The sequence below is a fragment of the Channa argus genome, chromosome 14, assembly GCF_033026475.1.
Source record: "Channa argus isolate prfri chromosome 14, Channa argus male v1.0, whole genome shotgun sequence".
NCBI lineage: Eukaryota > Metazoa > Chordata > Actinopteri > Anabantiformes > Channidae > Channa > Channa argus.
In genome coordinates this window covers 1916352-1933956 of record NC_090210.1, presented here as the reverse complement: position 1 = coordinate 1933956, position 17605 = coordinate 1916352, and the positions used below count along the sequence as shown (strand labels likewise).

Here is a 17605-nt window from a genome sequence, read left to right as displayed (position 1 = left end):
TTAATTTTCATACCACTTGTAAACCACCGTTTGTTAACCAACTAATAACTGCTCAGCCCAACCAGTGACCTTCAAACAGAAGTTAAAAAGCCAGGAGGCTGAGGAGGGAGCAGACGTTACTCTGCACTGTGAGCTTTCTAAACCTGGAGTTCCAGTCGTGTGGAGAAAGGGAACCCAGACCTTGACATCTGGAGAAAAGTATCAGATGAAGCAGAAGGCCTTTGTGAACGAACTCCTAATCAGCAAAGCAGTTCCTGAAGACAGTGGGGACTACAGCTGTGTGTGTGGAGACCAGAAGACCACAGCCAGCCTCAACATAAGGGGTAGGAAAATAATTTTGAAGGAGTTTTGCTCATAGAAAGTTTTTCAAAAAAACCTTTGCAACAAATCTTTTTATGTGCATATTTAGATAAATGTATTGTTGAGTCTGCACAATGATGTGGATTAGAACTTCTCTGCATTTTTGTTCTGTCCATTGTGTTATGAATTTAAAAAATATATTTTGTCATGGCATTAGCCCAACCACTGACTTTCAGACAGAAGTTGGAAAGCCAAGAGGCTGAAGAGGGAACAGACATTACTCTACGTTGTGAGCTCTCTAAGTCTGGAGTCTCAGTGGAGTGGAAAAGGGGAACACATGTCCTGAAGTCTGGAGAAAAGTACCAGATGAAGCAGAAAGCCTCTGTGAGTGAACTTGTGATCAACAAATTGTTGCCAGAAGACAGCGGAGACTACAGCTGTGTGTGTGGAGACCAGAGGACCACAGCCAGCCTCAGGATTAAAGGTAGGAAGAGGATTTTCAAAAAGTCGGTTTGAGTGACAATTTTAAGTCATATGAAGATACATTACATAAATACGCTTCTGTGTTGGAGTTTGCGTGTATATAGATTTCACATATATATCGATTGCAAATGGTCAATTTTTAGCTTTTGTTTTCTGTGTTAGTTTTCATACCACTTGTAAACCACCGTTTGTTAACCAACTAATAACTGCTCAGCCCAACCAGTGACCTTCAAACAGAAGTTAAAAAGCCAGGAGGCTGAGGAGGGAGCAGACGTTACTCTGCACTGTGAGCTTTCTAAACCTGGAGTTCCAGTCGTGTGGAGAAAGGGAACCCAGACCTTGACATCTGGAGAAAAGTATCAGATGAAGCAGAAGGCCTTTGTGAACGAACTCCTAATCAGCAAAGCAGTTCCTGAAGACAGTGGGGACTACAGCTGTGTGTGTGGAGACCAGAAGACCACAGCCAGCCTCAACATAAGGGGTAGGAAAATAATTTTGAAGGAGTTTTGCTCATAGAAAGTTTTTCAAAAAAACCTTTGCAACAAATCTTTTTATGTGCATATTTAGATAAATGTATTGTTGAGTCTGCACAATGATGTGGATTAGAACTTCTCTGCATTTTTGTTCTGTCCATTGTGTTATGAATTTAAAAAATATATTTTGTCATGGCATTAGCCCAACCACTGACTTTCAGACAGAAGTTGGAAAGCCAAGAGGCTGAAGAGGGAACAGACATTACTCTACGCTGTGAGCTCTCTAAGTCTGGAGTCTCAGTGGAGTGGAAAAGGGGAACACATGTCCTGAAGTCTGGAGAAAAGTACCAGATGAAGCAGAAAGCCTCTGTGAGTGAACTTGTGATCAACAAATTGTTGCCAGAAGACAGCGGAGACTACAGCTGTGTGTGTGGAGACCAGAGGACCACAGCCAGCCTCAGGATTAAAGGTAGGAAGAGGATTTTCAAAAAGTCGGTTTGAGTGACAATTTTAAGTCATATGAAGATACATTACATAAATACGCTTCTGTGTTGGAGTTTGCGTGTATATAGATTTCACATATATATCGATTGCAAATGGTCAATTTTTAGCTTTTGTTTTCTGTGTTAGTTTTCATACCACTTGTAAACCACCGTTTGTTAACCAACTAATAACTGCTCAGCCCAACCAGTGACCTTCAAACAGAAGTTAAAAAGCCAGGAGGCTGAGGAGGGAGCAGACGTTACTCTGCACTGTGAGCTTTCTAAACCTGGAGTTCCAGTCGTGTGGAGAAAGGGAACCCAGACCTTGACATCTGGAGAAAAGTATCAGATGAAGCAAAAGGCCTTTGTGAACGAACTCCTAATCAGCAAAGCAGTTCCTGAAGACAGTGGGGACTACAGCTGTGTGTGTGGAGACCAGAAGACCACAGCCAGCCTCAACATAAGGGGTAGGAAAATAATTTTGAAGGAGTTTTGCTCATAGAAAGTTTTTCAAAAAAACCTTTGCAACAAATCTTTTTATGTGCATATTTAGATAAATGTATTGTTGAGTCTGCACAATGATGTGGATTAGAACTTCTCTGCATTTTTGTTCTGTCCATTGTGTTATGAATTTAAAAAATATATTTTGTCATGGCATTAGCCCAACCACTGACTTTCAGACAGAAGTTGGAAAGCCAAGAGGCTGAAGAGGGAACAGACATTACTCTGCACTGTGAGCTTTCTAAACCTGGAGTTCCAGTCGTGTGGAGAAAGGGAACCCAGACCTTGACATCTGGAGAAAAGTATCAGATGAAGCAGAAGGCCTTTGTGAACGAACTCCTAATCAGCAAAGCAGTTCCTGAAGACAGTGGGGACTACAGCTGTGTGTGTGGAGACCAGAAGACCACAGCCAGCCTCAGGGTCAAAGGTAGGAAGAGGATTTTCAAAAAGTCGGTTTGAGTAATATTTTTAAGCCATGTAGATACATTACATAAATATACTTTTGTGTTGGAGTTTGCGTGTATATAGATTGTGTGTATATATCGATTGCAAACGGTCAATGTTTGGCTTTTGTTTTCATACCATTTGCAAACTACTGTTCATTAACCAACAAATAATGCTCAGCCCAACCAGTGACCTTCATAGAGACGTTAGAAACCAAGGAGGCTGAGGAGGGAGCAGACGTTACTCTGCGCTGTAAGCTCTCTAAACCTGAAGTCCCAGTGGAGTGGAAAAGGGGAACACATGTCCTGAAGTCTGGAGAAAAGTACCAGATGAAGCAGAAAGCCTCTGTGAGTGAACTTGTGATCAACAGATTGGTGCCAGAAGACAGTGGGGACTACAGCTGTGTGTGTGGAGACCAGAAGACCACAGCCAGCCTCAGGGTCAAAGGTAGGAAGAGGAATTGCAAAGAGTTGGTTTGAGTAACATTTTTAAGCCATGTAGATACATTACATAAATATACTTTTGTGTTGGAGTTTGCGTGTATATGGATTGTGTGTATATATCGATTGCAAACGGTCAATGTTTGGCTTTTGTTTTCATACCATTTGCAAACTACTGTTCATTAACCAACAAATAATGCTCAGCCCAACCAGTGACCTTCATAGAGACGTTAGAAACCAAGGAGGCTGAGGAGGGAGCAGACGTTACTCTGCGCTGTAAGCTCTCTAAACCTGACGTCCCAGTGGAGTGGAAAAGGGGAACACATGTCCTGAAGTCTGGAGAAAAGTACCAGATGAAGCAAAAGGCCTTTGTGAACGAACTCCTAATCAGCAAAGCAGTTCCTGAAGACGGTGGGGACTACAGCTGTGTGTGTGGAGACCAGAAGACCACAGCCAGCCTCAGGATCAAAGGTAGGAGGATTAATGAACCTGTATATTGAGATACAGGAATATAATATACTAATATAACAAACTAGTTTCAATGAACCATTAAATGTTCATTACTTTAATTACTTTACATTATTTCATTAATTAAATTTTTTTTGTTTAAAAGAAAAAAGTTGTCTTATGTCTTGGGGTTTTATTTTGTGTTCTTGTTATTACTTGGAGCAGTATTAACCTGTTACAGTGTATGCATGCTGGTCCAACAGTTTTTGTCTATTAGGAAAATATCAGACAAGTTAGCTGATCTTAGTTTATGTTTTATGTATTGGATTAATGCTGCTTTCTGATTTCTAAAACGCTGAGCCATTTTCAAAAGAAAAATATAGCTATTAATTATTATGGTAAAGTTTTATACTTTCAGATATTTTACCGCATTCCTAATTCATATTGCTTTTTTTTTTTTAGCTGTGAGGCTGTCACCTCCTCCTTCAGCCACACTTGAATCTAAGAGGCAGGAGACCAAAAGAACATTTGAAGGTATAGAAAGTTGATGCCACTTTGCTGACTTGAGTTACTTTACAGTTTTCAGTGGTTTGTCCATTTAGATCAATAATAATAATAACAATAATAATTCATTTAGATTAGGGCCCTTTGGGCCATGTCTAATCTAGCCTTAAATTAGGCATCGACATTGTTATAGACTGATATATGTACTTTTGTTAATAGGTTTGATTTGAAGTTTTTACATAGGTCTTTCTTCAGTGTTTTAATTACTTTATGAAGCCAAACTAATGTATGCAAAACATAGAATGAAGAAATGACAAGTATTTGTGTCAGCTGTCCTGCTGATGGGGTTGATGGAGAATGACTGCGTTTACACTCAAGTAACAAGGGTACTGGGTAATGGGAATACATGCAGCAGAAAGGTCATTTCTCCCCCACCCCTAACCTATTTTGGAAGCCCGGTGCACAGATTTTAATTTGTATGACAGAAAATGTCTGACTTTTCTGTTGATGTTGCAGTAAAAGCGGGGGGGGGGGGCACATTCAGTCAATCCTGGGAACTGCCTAAATTTAAAAACAAATCCACAGTGAGACTTATTTTGAGTTCTATGAGTCACTTTGTCGTAGTTAAACTTTCTGCAGGGCTTTAGGCAGACTTGCTTTTAAAAACGAGGTGGCATCACCGTGGTAATGATATCTCCTTTAATTCCGATTGGAGAAAGCTGATTACGTATGCGATTTTACATGGCAAAGAAATCAGAGATCTAATTAACTAGTAAAATTGTTTTTAAAGTTCAATAAATGCATGATGTTTCTAAACACAGTAAGTTATCAAGTTAAATACTTGTCATTACAGAATTGAATAAATTAATCCTTATCCTTATAATTGAGCAGCCCTAGTATCAATTACACTTAGGAACCTAACTGTCATGATCCGACACTCTCGTTACACTTCCTCCCTTGGGACTTTTATTTTGTAGCCCCTTCTCCCCACTTCCTGTTCCTAGTCCTGTTCCTGTTCGTTATCCCTCTTTATTGTTTGCACCTGTTTCCATCAGTATTTAAGTCCAGCATTCCCCACAGTTCCTTACCAGATCATTGTCGTCTTGCTACCAGCCAATGCTCTGAATGCTTACGTTACCTGATTGTAACAATCCTGACTCCTGTATATTGGACTCTGTTTGCCAGCAACTTTTGGTCTGGGGTTTGATGTTTCTTTAGTCGTTTATTCTGTTGTTCATTCTGACTTAGTAGTTTTATGTTTCTTATCTGTCACTTATTTTGTTTTGATTCTGTTTATTAGTTTCCCTAGTCTTTCCCCGTGTGTTCATTCAGGTTTAGTAAGTTTGAGTTTCTCATTGGGGTCTTATTTTGCTTGGTGTGCTGTCTGTTTGTAGGGTTGGTAATTTAGGTTTAGTGTGATGCATTTTAGTTTCTGGATTTTTGTCTGGTTTTCATTCCGGGTTGTGTCCTAAGTTATTTCCCTAAGATTCTGGTTGTTCGGTTTATTTCTTTTTCCGGTCATGTTTTCCATTGTACCCTTCTGTTAGGAGCAATTTCTGTTTGTCATTACCCACTAATCAATAAACCCCTTTTGTTAGTTCAGTCTCCTCACTTGGGTCCGCCCTCGCACTAATTGTGATACTAGGATCTGGCCAAAAACAAGGACCCAGAGACATGAGTGTTTTGTTTTCTCCTCCTATGGATGCGACAGAGGCATTCATGTTCTTCTTGGGGTACAGACCCCAGGCTCATAGCTGGACTCGGGTCTACTTCTGCCCCTGACACTACCCCTGAGCCTGCCACAGCACCGTTTAGGGTGAAGTTTTGCTCAAGCAGTCCACCTGAACCCACTCCTAGCCTGGACTTCACTCCTGAGCCTGCTTCAGGTCCTGACGCTGAGCTTGTTCCGGCACCCGCCTCCTGGTCAATTGGCGTCTGTCTTGTTCCTGTTCTGCTCTCCGGGTCGGCTGTTGTCTGCTCTGCGCCTTGCCTTGCTCCGGCTCCTGCCTCTGGTTTGTTAAACACCTCACCTGGCTCTGGTCGTGTCCCTGTTTGTCCTGTCCTCTCAATGTTTGTCCTGTCCCTGTTAGTCCAGGTCGACTCCGTGACCTCGGTCCAGCCTCCTGGCAATCCTGCTCTTGCTATCCCAGTTCCTGTTCCTGTCCCGGCTCCAAGGTCGGCCGCCGTTTGTCCTGTCTGTTTATCTTGTCTCTGTTTGCCCTGCTCCGGCACCTGCCTCCGGGTCACTCGATGCCTCGACTCAGATCCTGCTCTGGCACCTGCCTCCGGGTCACTCGACGCCTCGACTCTGGTCCTGCTCCTGTTCGAGTCTCCAGGTCGGTGGAGGTCCCGCCCGGTTCTGTTCCTGTTCATGGCTCCGGGTCAGCCGAGGACTGGCCTCTTCCTGATCCTGCTCCTGACCCCAGGTCATCTGACACTCCACCTGTTGCTGGGTCCGAGCTGGTTGCCACCTCTCTCTTATAGGTGGCCATCGCATCCCCTCTTGCCCAGCTGACCAGCGAAGCCACGGCTCCTGTTCGTGGGTCCTTCAAGTCCAGCTCCTGGTCCTCCTTTACGGGGTTCCAGCCTTCGTTGCCGGCTTCCTGCAGTCCCCCGGCTGGGCCCCTGGTGGGCTTCAGCCGTCGCCACCGCCCACCTGCCCGGCTCCCTGCCAGGACTTCTGTCCGGCCCCCGGAAGAAAGTGTTCAATACAGCCATTTCCATCCTTTTTGCAAAGTCTACCACCATCTGTCCTTCTGTGTCCCTGTCCTGAAGACCAAATCTGCCCATTACAGTCCCATCACCTCTGTTCCCTTCACCTACATGTCCATTGACATCTCTTCCAATTACCACTCTCTCACCTCTGGGGATGTTCTGCATCACTTCATCTAACTCACTCCAGAACTTCTCCTTCTCTTCTAACTCACATCCTACCTGTGGGGCATAACCAGTCACAACATTGAACATCACACCTTGAATTTCCAGCTTCAGATTCATCAACCTGTCTGATACTCTTTTCACCTCTATAACGTTCCTCACAAACTCCTCTTTCAGGATAATTCCTAATCCATTTCTCTTCCTATCTAACCCAGGGTAGAATAACTTTAACCCTGCTCCTAAGCTTCTAGCCTTGCTACCTTTCCACCTGGTCTCCCGGACACCTTCCACCTTCCGTCAACCAACTCTCTAACCTTCAATGTCATAGTCCCAACATTCAAAGTCCCTACTGTAAGTCCTACATTTTAAGCTTTCATCTTCTCTCTCTGCCTTCCACACCTTCCTCCTCTCCTTCTTCGACCAACAGTAGTCCAATTTCCACCAGTACCCTGTAGGTCAACCGCAACGGTGGCGGTCGTTGTTAACCCGGGCCCGACCGATTCGGTATGGAAGTCATTGTCATCATTCGCATTTTTAATTTGGCATGTGTTTTACGTCGGATGCCCTTCCTGACACAACCCTCTGCATTTATCCAGACTTGGGACTGGCACAAGAAGACACTGGCTTGTGCCCCCTTGTGGTTGCATTAAGAAAGTTTAAAAGTTCTACTATGCATTTATTACTGAGGTCAAACTGCGTAGTGGAGTTGGAGTGCAGTATAAGAAGTGGTTGCAATGTTTTGGCCATCTAATAAATTTTAAATCTGGTGGCCTAAAATTAAATTTTATGGGAGAGCCACTGTATTGGATGCATTAAATTGCACAGTTGGTCATAATGTTATGCATGATCAGTGTACCTGTCTACAAATAAATTGAGTCACAGCACATAAGTTGCCAGTTTCAGCAGTGTCCTCCAAACTTGAACCTGAGAAACAGGAATCCAAAAAGAGAGTTGAAGGTATGTTTTATAATTAAACCTTAACTTTGTAAGTGTAAACTGGCTTGTGTTTCTTTTTGGTAGGGTTGTTGTATGCTGGCGTTTGCCTAAGCATATACTGTCATAACATACGACACACATCCAGACTGTTACATTGTGATGATCTTTTTGTCTTTACGGTTTTGTCAACATTCTGAATGTGTAACATTGTGTTTTGGAGGTTTTTTGGTTCTTTCCTGTATTCTGGCTTGTTGATAAATGTTTAGCTAGACCCTGGTTTAAAATGAGAGCAGTGATGACTGGCAGCGGGTGTGTAGGTGTGGGTGGGTGTGTGGGGAACCATTTGTTTGTTTAATTTCTCTTTTTATTTATTAATTTATTTTTTTTTAACTTTCAGAAAAAGCATCTGGGTTCCACCTATACATATCATATGTTGTATTATCATATATATCTTCCAAGTAGAGCAGAGCAGAAATTTTCAATCCTCTCTAACCATCCAACCACCTGCTCTCTGAATTCAGTTCAACTTTATTTATATAGCGCCAATTTACAAAGTCATCTCAAGGCACTTTACATAATAAATGGATCCAATCCCTTCCATCCTCCTTCAAGCAGTTGCACCCAAACTAATGGCAGCTACTACACAAGTTATTAACATATCTCTTACAACAGGAATTTTTGCAACCTCATTCTAGCAGGCCCAGATTACAAAAGCCTTCCCTTGACCCCTCCTCTTCTGGAAATTTAGAGACCCATCTTCTCTTATTCCATTTCTGGCCAAGACCATGGATCGAGCAGTCTTCAATCAACTCTCAGACTTTCTTTCCAAGAACAACCTCCCTGATGTAAATCTCAAGAGTGGTAACTCACCAGAAACAGCACTCCTGATGGTCATGGAACCTCTGCGGGCTGCAAAAGCCACAGGGTCAATCTTCTGCAGCCTTTACACTGAAACATCAGGTCCTCTTGTCTGCACTCTCTGACTTGGGAATATCTGGATCAGCTCTAGCCTGGCTTCGGTCTTACTTATCGGGACGAAATTTTAAGGTATCTTGGCAGGAGCATGTTTCTGTGTGCTGCAGGGCTCAGTTCTTGGTCCTCTATTTTTTCCATCTATACTAGATCGCCGGGTTCTATCATCTGCTCACATTGCTTTTCCTATCACTGATGAAACAAAGCTTTTCCTCTCCACCACTGTCTCATCCTGCATTTCTGCCTGTCTCTCCGACATCTCTGCTTGGATGAGAGAGAGATACAGGGGAAATTGCTAGTCTTTGCCGTGAGAGTACTAAGCCAGCTGCTAGTGTTGTCTGGAAGTTTCTTAACAAGTTGCTGGAATGCAGCAGCAAGTATCACCTGAAACAGAAATGGTAAATGGTCTGCACTCAAAGCACTTTACACTGCTTCTTATTCACCCATTCACACTCACAATAACACACACTCATACACCGATGGGGGAGCTGCTATGCAGCTGGCCAATACTCACCGGGAGCAACTAAGTTGGGGTTCAGTGTCTTGCTCAAGGACACTTCGAAATGTGACTGGAGGTGGTGAGAATTCAACCAACAACTGTGAGATTGGGAAATTTCTCTCACAGTTAACATACTGAAATTCTTGGAGAGCTAGGTTAGGGTTAGGTTTACCTTTCACTCTTAATGGTTCCTCTTTTTTATGTACACATACACATACAGAGTTTATGTATAAGGAGATGCAGGGCAGCTGTAGCTCAGTTGGTAAAGGCAGTCCTCCACAGACCACAGGGTGAGTGGTTCGATCCCCGGCCCTGGCTATATGTCAAAGTGTCCCTGGGCAAGACATGCCATTCCCCTCACCAGAAATTGGGGAGGGGTTGCGTCAGGAAGGGCATCCAGTGTTAAAGCTGTGCCAAATCAATATGCGGACAATGTGCTGTGGCGACCCTGAACTCACGGGATAAACCAAAAGGACAAAAAATAGATTAAAAAAAAAAATAAGGAGATGCAAAATCAAACCATAAGTGTGTTCTTTTATCATACCTTCTAGCAAATCATATGTTTTTTATTTATTAGTATTAGTGATACTTTTAAAATTTTAAAACAAAGTGTAGTCAACTGATCTTTCTATATTCTGCTTTAAGCTTCTCGGCTGTAATGGATTTAAACATTTTTAAGTACAAATGATGTTGCTCTTGAGTATACTGTCTTTTGTGGAGGCATGAAATCGCGGATAATACATCCTAAATAATAATGGTCTCTCTGTCAGCTACTTTTTTGACATTCAAAAAGGAGCTTAAATGTCAAGAGGCCACCGAAGGAAGCAAAGTCACCCTGTCCTGCGAGACATCCAGCCCTGATTGCAAAGTAACTTGGTGGAAGGGTTCAACTGTCCTCACCCATGGAGAGAAGTACACCATGGAGCATAGAGCTACCACTCACACCCTGGTTATACAAAGTCTAAATATGGAGGATAGTGGAGAATATACCTGCGAAACAGCAAACAAGAAAACCACTGCTACACTAACTGTGAAAGGTAACCAAGCAAGTGTCTTCTGTTGTCTTTACCTTATCACTGGTCAAGTTCATTTTACATTCTTCCATCCCACTCTCAAGTGCTGGATTATTTCTTCTACTGACCCATCTACTCTCATGCAGTTCATTTATTGAGTTGTGAGGTCAGTGTTTTAGTTGGGATGAAATTTGAACTTTACTTGAGTAACCGGCATCAGTTACTCATCACATTTAAGTTACATATGTAGGAAACAATGATAAAATCATAGTTATATTTTAATCAGGTGCCATTAGAATTGCACATGCCATAGTGCTACATCCATCCATTCTAAACTTGGTTAAGTATTTTAAGCATATTAGGTACAACAATTCTTGTAAATGGGGGATGATGGAATCACCCTTATAGTGATGTGTCTGCAAGGTTTGCTGACTGACCTCCATCCAATTTGCCCTCAGAACATGTACACATCACCAAAGAGCTCTGTGATATTACTGTGACCACTGGGCAGGATGCTGTTTTTGAGGTTGAGCTGTCACACTCGGGAGTGACAACTGGGGAATGGTGGCTTGGGGACAACCTCCTTCAGAATAATGATCTGAATCAAATGAGCAGTCAGGGCAGAGTGCACCGTTTGGTCCTGAAGATGGTAACCACAGATGAATCTGGAGATGTTGCCTTTGTAGTGGGCGAAGAAAAGAGTGTGGCCTGTCTATTGGTCGAGGAAAAACCCAAAGGTAAAGGAGATGACATGGTTACCAGATATTTTTATCCTCACATCAATCATCAAACAGCAAACAGCGTTGTTATGGCAAATAGAAATCTGCTAGCAGCATCGATTTTGTCCTAACATTTAAACATATTTTCTAATCCATTTATTCAATAGTGTTTACTATAGAGGGGACTAATATCACAATCCCAGCATTAAATCTTATTAGTACTTGGTAATCAAATGTTTGTTTTAAACTTTAAATGACACTAGTTCAGATTATTAAAAAAATGCTGTAAAATGTGTGACAGCATATAATAATTATTCCTTGTATTTACACAGATGGACAAAATTGTTGGTACCCTTCTATTAAAGAAAGGAAAACTCACCATGGTCACTCTTATAACTTGAAACTGACTTAAGTAATAATAAGTAAAAAAAGATTTAAAATAATTTGAACACAGGGACAGGTTAAACTAAATAGTGTCCTCTGATTAGGGACATAGGTTTCTTCAAATTTGTAATCAGTCAGTCTGCCTATTTAGAGGGTGAAAAGCAGTCACTCTGTGGTTTGGTATCATGGCGTGTACCACACTGAACATGGACCACAGAAAGCTAAGCAGGAAGTTTTCTCAGTGGATTAGAAAGAAGATTATAGACAAGACAATATTAAAGGTATAGGATATAAGACCATCTCCAAGCAGCTTGATATTCCTGTGACTACAGTTGCAAATATTATTCAGAAGTGTAAGGTCCATAGGACTGTAGCCAACCTCCCTGGAAGTGGCCGCAAGAAGAGAATTTATGACAAATTAAAGAGATGGAAAATGCAAATGATAACTTCTAAATAGATAAGAAGTGAACTCCAAGGTGAAGGTACATCAGCATGAGGTCCCACTATCCGTTGCTGTTTGAGCCAAAGTGGACTTAATGGAAGACGACAGAGGAGGACTCCACTGTTGAAAGCTAATCATAAAAAAAGCGAGACTGGAATTTGCCAAAATGCATATTGATGAGCCACAAAGCTTCTGGAAGAATGTCCTTTTGACATATGAGACAAAACTGGAACTTTTTGGCAACTCACATCAGCTCTATGTTCAAAGACGCGAAAAAAAAACATACAAAAAAAAGAACATCGTACCCACAGTGAAACATGGAGGACGCTCGGTTTTGTTCTTGGGCTGCTTTGCTACATCTGGCACAGGGTGTCTTGAATCTGTGCAGGGTACAATGAAATCTCAAGACTATCCAGGCATTTTAGAGTCAACTGTGCTGCCCAGTGTCAGAACGCACCTTCAAGTTATTTCAGTGACCATTGTGGGTTTTTCTGTCTTCCACGGAAGGGTACTAACAATTTTGCCAACTTCTGTTTGAGAACCACATTTAAATGATTCATGTCAGAGCTGTGAAGGAGAGGAAAATACCGCCTTGATATGCTACTGTTATTTAAACCTGTTTCGGTTTTCCCATATTTACAGTGTTAATAATAGAGAGTCCTCACAATACTGTGGCATTAGAGGGTGAAACTGTCACTCTGGCCTGCACCATCTCTGATCCCAAGGCCTCAGTCACCTGGATCAAAAACAACATGGCCATCCAAGCAGGTCTAAAGTATGACTTGAAAAAAAATGGAGCATTTCATCAGCTTCGTATCCACAACCTGGTTCTCGAGGACTCAGGAACTTATACCTGTGATACTGGAGATGCACAATGTGACATCACCTTGACTGTTGAAGGTAAACGACAATGCCAGAGCCAAAAATTTATTAAATTCACGACTGTGAAACTATATACGATTGAAACGAACTGAAATATTCTTGAACTTCCACTCAACTACACATGCAGTCTGGCACCAGTGTGCACCAGCAAGATTACATTTAAGTCCTTCAGAGATGTTTGTCTTGTGCTCTCAACTAGCTGACTCCCAACTTGTCATCTCAACATCTGATGTAAAAACTTTACCATTTTAAATTCCCACCAGGTTCCCCGGCGTTTTTCCAGAAAGAACTTGACAATCAGGAGGCCATAGAGGGTGATGATATTACTATGCGCTGTGAACTGTCTAAGCCAGGTGTTTGTGTTCAGTGGAGAAAAGGGGGAATGGTCCTCCAGCCTGGTAAGAAGTATGTTATGAGGCAGGAAGGGTGCATTCAAGAGCTCTGCATACTGAACCTGGGCCCTGAAGACAGCGGCTACTACACATGTGACTCAGAAGACCAGCTCACTACGGCTTGTTTGGTAGTGCAAGGTAGCTTCTCTACGCAGCTGTTGCATTTGTCCATGATTATTCACATTCTGTTTGTGTCTTGTTTTTTGTAATTTAAGGTGGCATAATTATTTTAATGAGCAACTCACAGGCTCAATGTATGTGCATGTGTACTTTTCACTCTACAGTGAAAGAAGTCTACGTTGTTTCTGGTCTTAGGACCACAGATGTCTTTGTTGGGGAGTGGGCAACCTTTTCCTGCCAGCTGTCTGGTAGGGCCCCTGGCCAGGTGCAGTGGTGGTTGGATGGCACTTTGCTGGAGAACAGCCCCTCCTGTGAGATAGGCCTAAGCCAGGACCACATCCACACACTCACCTTAAAGAACCTGGCCACAGATGACTCGGGCACAGTCACTTTTAAAGCTGGCAGTATAACATCTTCTGCTAAGCTCTTAGTCAAAGGTATTTTCAAAGATCCAATCACTAGAGACAGAGATAAGCAGTATCTCAATCTTTTCATAAATCTAAATCTACACAAAAATTTACAAATAATTTTAAATGCAGTTGTCTTGTTGTCATTAATATGTACAGCAACTGACAAATTTTTGTTGAGACACAAGACTAAAATGATTAGCACTAACCAATTTTTTCAGCATATTAGAAAATTGTGAATGTTTTCTGTTGCAAGCCATTAAGCTTAGGTTTAAGTAAAATGAAAGTTTAAGTAAAGTTTATTAATCAAACTATTCCAACTACAAAGTTGTAAAAGTAGCTGAGATGTTATGGTTATGTACAGTAATCATTTTGTCAGGTTTTCCTGTATGTCACTAATATATTCGCTTCTGTCTGCATGAGTTGCTTTAAGAGGTAAAAATTTGATGAAATATATCAAAAATATGTAAAATCCCAACTTTACATTATTTTAAAGATTGATAACCTTTCTGTTATCAATCTTTAAAATAATCCAACTCGTCAGCATCCATTCCTGCACTCCAGTATAACTGAAAACATAATATCTATACCTCAACAATATGCTCTCATTAGCATGTAAGAATAAGGTAAGAGACTATAATACTGCTTAATCTATTAAAATATTTAGTTACATCACTATTATCCTTCCTTTATATTGGCCATTCACAAGCCTCTGGTTCCTCTAAGTAGAACTACATTGAAATTCATTGATGTACAGTGAAGCTGTGCACTAAAATCCACATGGCTCAGCTGACAACAGGCTTTATTTGCCCTGACTTTATTATTTCAACCAGCAGTTTTCTTGGTGGCTTGGTGAACTTTATCACTCAGGCTACTTTTTGGTGACTTTTTTGGGTGTTGCTGTTGGTATCCTGAGATTCATTCCTCTGCCCTGACATCAGCAGGCCAGGGAGTGTTGAGTTGCCTCTGCCCTGACATGCAGTTTATTTATTATTAAATTTTTTTTCATTGTAGTTCCATTTTTACTCATTTAAATGACCCCCCGTTTCAAGCTCAGCTTCGACCATCGATTGCACTTTCATTGACACTGTAAATACAGATCAGCGCTGTGACTGTTGTTGGAACTGTAGTAAAACTTTTATGTAGAAATAATGAAAAGTGTGAGCTCTTGTCTGCTTCACCAATGGCCTTTGTGGTCAGAAGCCGATAACAGTGGGCTGCTGGAACCCGGCATCTAACAGTTGGGATCCTAGAATTTATTTCCGTAAACCAGGCACTCTTGAATTAGCAAAAGATAAAGGCATGACTGTGATTATTATACCGAAATTTGTGCAGCCTTAACTGTATGTACCCCTTGATAATATGAGTAATGAGTGATTCTTATTTAGTGATCAGACTCAGTGAGTCCAATAAAAAGTAGGCTTGCTTTTAATATGGTTTGGATTGAAGGATTAATCTGTATTTTATTGTCGACAGTTAGCAAACTACTAAATAGTGACAGCATAAACATCATGGTAATAAAGTGCTGCTCAAAGCATCCATGTGGACTGGCTGCTGTCTAATATTCACCTCCATCAGCCCATCCCACCAAAGCTGCCTTTAACCCTTAAGCACTAAAACCTCTAACCTTCCTACACCTACTTCCTATTTACTTATGATTCTACCCTCACATCCACTGCCATCCCTCCTTGGCCCTTGGCTGTGGGCACCACCCTGATGGATAGGGTTTGGGACGGTGGTTTGTAATCCCCCCCATAGGACCATAAATTAACAGACTGTATTGTGGTTACACAGTATTTGTGACTTACATATTAACATCGCTTCAATATGCTTTTGGGGTTTATAAAGCCTATATATTATGTGGCATGTCCTGCAACTATCCTCTTATGTCATGGCCATGGCCTGACTCTATGACCCCTGACCCAAACCTCAGATCCCACAGTTGAAGTGGTGAGCGAGATGGAGGACCTTTGGGTGGTGGAAAACCAACCAGCTGAGTTCATCTGCCAGTACTCAAGGCCGGTCAAGGCTCAGTGGAAGAAAAATGGTCAGCCTTTGCAGCCTGATAGCAGAAACGTGTTAGTGGAGCAGGACTGGAATGTGGCTCGGTTGTACATTAGCCGTGTGTCTGCTGAAGACAGGGGCACATACTCCTGTGAGGCAGAGGGGACCTGTGTGGTTGCTACACTTCATGTGGAAGGTGAGCTTGCCTCCACATGGAAAAAGCACCAACCTTTAGGGATCCTCCTCTGCTCCCTCATTCCTGACAATTCTTTGGCCAAATATGATGGCAAAGTTTATGCCCTTTGTTGACAAAATCCTAAATGACATGGATTTCTAAACTTTCCTCTGAAAATAATTTTTAAATGTGTTCTGTTTAATTTTTCATTTTCCATCTATTTTCTACAGCCAAACGGATTGACATTGTTCAAGGCTTGGAGAATGTGGAAACCTTTGATGGAGGTGAAGCACTTTTTGAGTGTGCCCTGTCGCGCCCTGAAAACAAGGATTGTTGCTGGCTTCTTGATGGTAAACCAGTCAAAGAATCCCTTAATGCTGAGGTTGTATCATTTGAGAGTGGTCGCCGCCATCTGCTCCTGCTGAAAGAGTTGCATGTTAAAGACAGTTGCACAGTGACCTTCAAGGCCGGCACAGCATCCACATCTGCTCTACTCTCTGTTAAGGGTAATTCATCCAGAGGAACACGAGACTGACTTAAAGATCTTGTCTGAACCATGCATTCTCATATGTTTAACTGCAACAACCACATTTCACATTTAATTCTGTGGTTCTTCTCTTGCAAGGCTGGCAGCTCGACATTGTGAAGGGTCTGGAAGACAAAGTGGCTGCAGTGGGAGAGAAGGTTGAGTTTTGTGTAAAGCTGACTGAGACTGTACCTGTGGCTGAAATAGCTTGGTATGCTAATGGAGTTGAACTGAAGCCCAGTGACCTCTGGGCCATGAGGGCTGATGGTAGTTCTTATCGCCTTGTCTTGAGGCAGGCCCCACTTTTACCCCAGCAAGAAATTACATTTGCTGCTAGGGATGCTCTCTCAATGGCCAAGCTCACCATTATCAGTAAGTTAAACAGCACTGCTACACAACAGTGTTTGTTGAACAATTTGATTTGGATGTTTTAAATATTTTATATTCTTGTATTTTTATCTACATAGTTAAGAAACTTAAGTATTTTTGATAATTTTGCCTTGATTGAACAGAGGACAGTTCACTCCCCAACACTGCCAAAAACAACTCTACCTTTCTTTCCAACAGCTGTACCTGATCCTCCAGAGGATCCAGAGGTCCTCAGTAAGACCAAGCAGTCTGTAACCCTCTCGTGGTTCACTCCACTACATGATGGAGGGAGCCCCATTCTGGGCTACAGGGTGGAGATGCGACTGGTAGACAGTGCCATCTGGCTTCCATGTCACTCTGAACTTGTTTGTAACACAGAGTTTGTAGGTGAAAATCTGACGCCAGGCAGTGGCTACAGGTTTAGAGTGGCAGCCATCAACAGAGCTGGGACTGGGGAGCCTGTTGAGTTGCCTCAGACTGTGCAGCTTGGTGAGTGAATGCATGATGTACTTCATTTGCTTGTTTACCACTAAACTTTCATCATTGTTATTACTACTACTACTGCTTTATATATGAAATGGTGATGCAGTATTAGATGAAAAATCTTATCACTGGTTTTGACACAAAAATTACCTTTTTGTAGTATGTAGGTGCAGTGTATTTACAGTACCTCAGATCAGAACAATTGTACTGTCATATACAGACATTGTCACAGCATTCTGCTAAGTTATTTTATAATTACATGTCTTCTAAACCTGTTTTGCTTTTGCACTACAGAACGACCCGAGCAGCCAATAATTTGTCCAGGTAAGAA

General features: G+C 41.9%; 1 protein-coding gene across 1 annotated transcript in view; it reads left to right on the top strand.

Moving 5' to 3' along the window:
• Positions 1-17605, top strand: part of obscnb (obscurin, cytoskeletal calmodulin and titin-interacting RhoGEF b) — a 57525-nt gene that overhangs the window by 25128 nt on the left and 14792 nt on the right. Inside the window, exons 38-56 of the mRNA XM_067474036.1 lie at positions 57-323; positions 518-784; positions 998-1264; positions 1459-1725; positions 1939-2205; positions 2400-2666; positions 2864-3130; positions 3328-3594; positions 4033-4104; positions 10129-10395; positions 10830-11108; positions 12559-12816; positions 13062-13328; positions 13475-13747; positions 15651-15917; positions 16127-16402; positions 16522-16794; positions 16990-17280; positions 17569-17598. Of these exons, the coding sequence (XP_067330137.1) occupies positions 57-323; positions 518-784; positions 998-1264; positions 1459-1725; positions 1939-2205; positions 2400-2666; positions 2864-3130; positions 3328-3594; positions 4033-4104; positions 10129-10395; positions 10830-11108; positions 12559-12816; positions 13062-13328; positions 13475-13747; positions 15651-15917; positions 16127-16402; positions 16522-16794; positions 16990-17280; positions 17569-17598 (4689 nt within the window). The remainder of the gene's footprint in view (positions 1-56; positions 324-517; positions 785-997; positions 1265-1458; positions 1726-1938; positions 2206-2399; positions 2667-2863; positions 3131-3327; positions 3595-4032; positions 4105-10128; positions 10396-10829; positions 11109-12558; positions 12817-13061; positions 13329-13474; positions 13748-15650; positions 15918-16126; positions 16403-16521; positions 16795-16989; positions 17281-17568; positions 17599-17605) is intronic.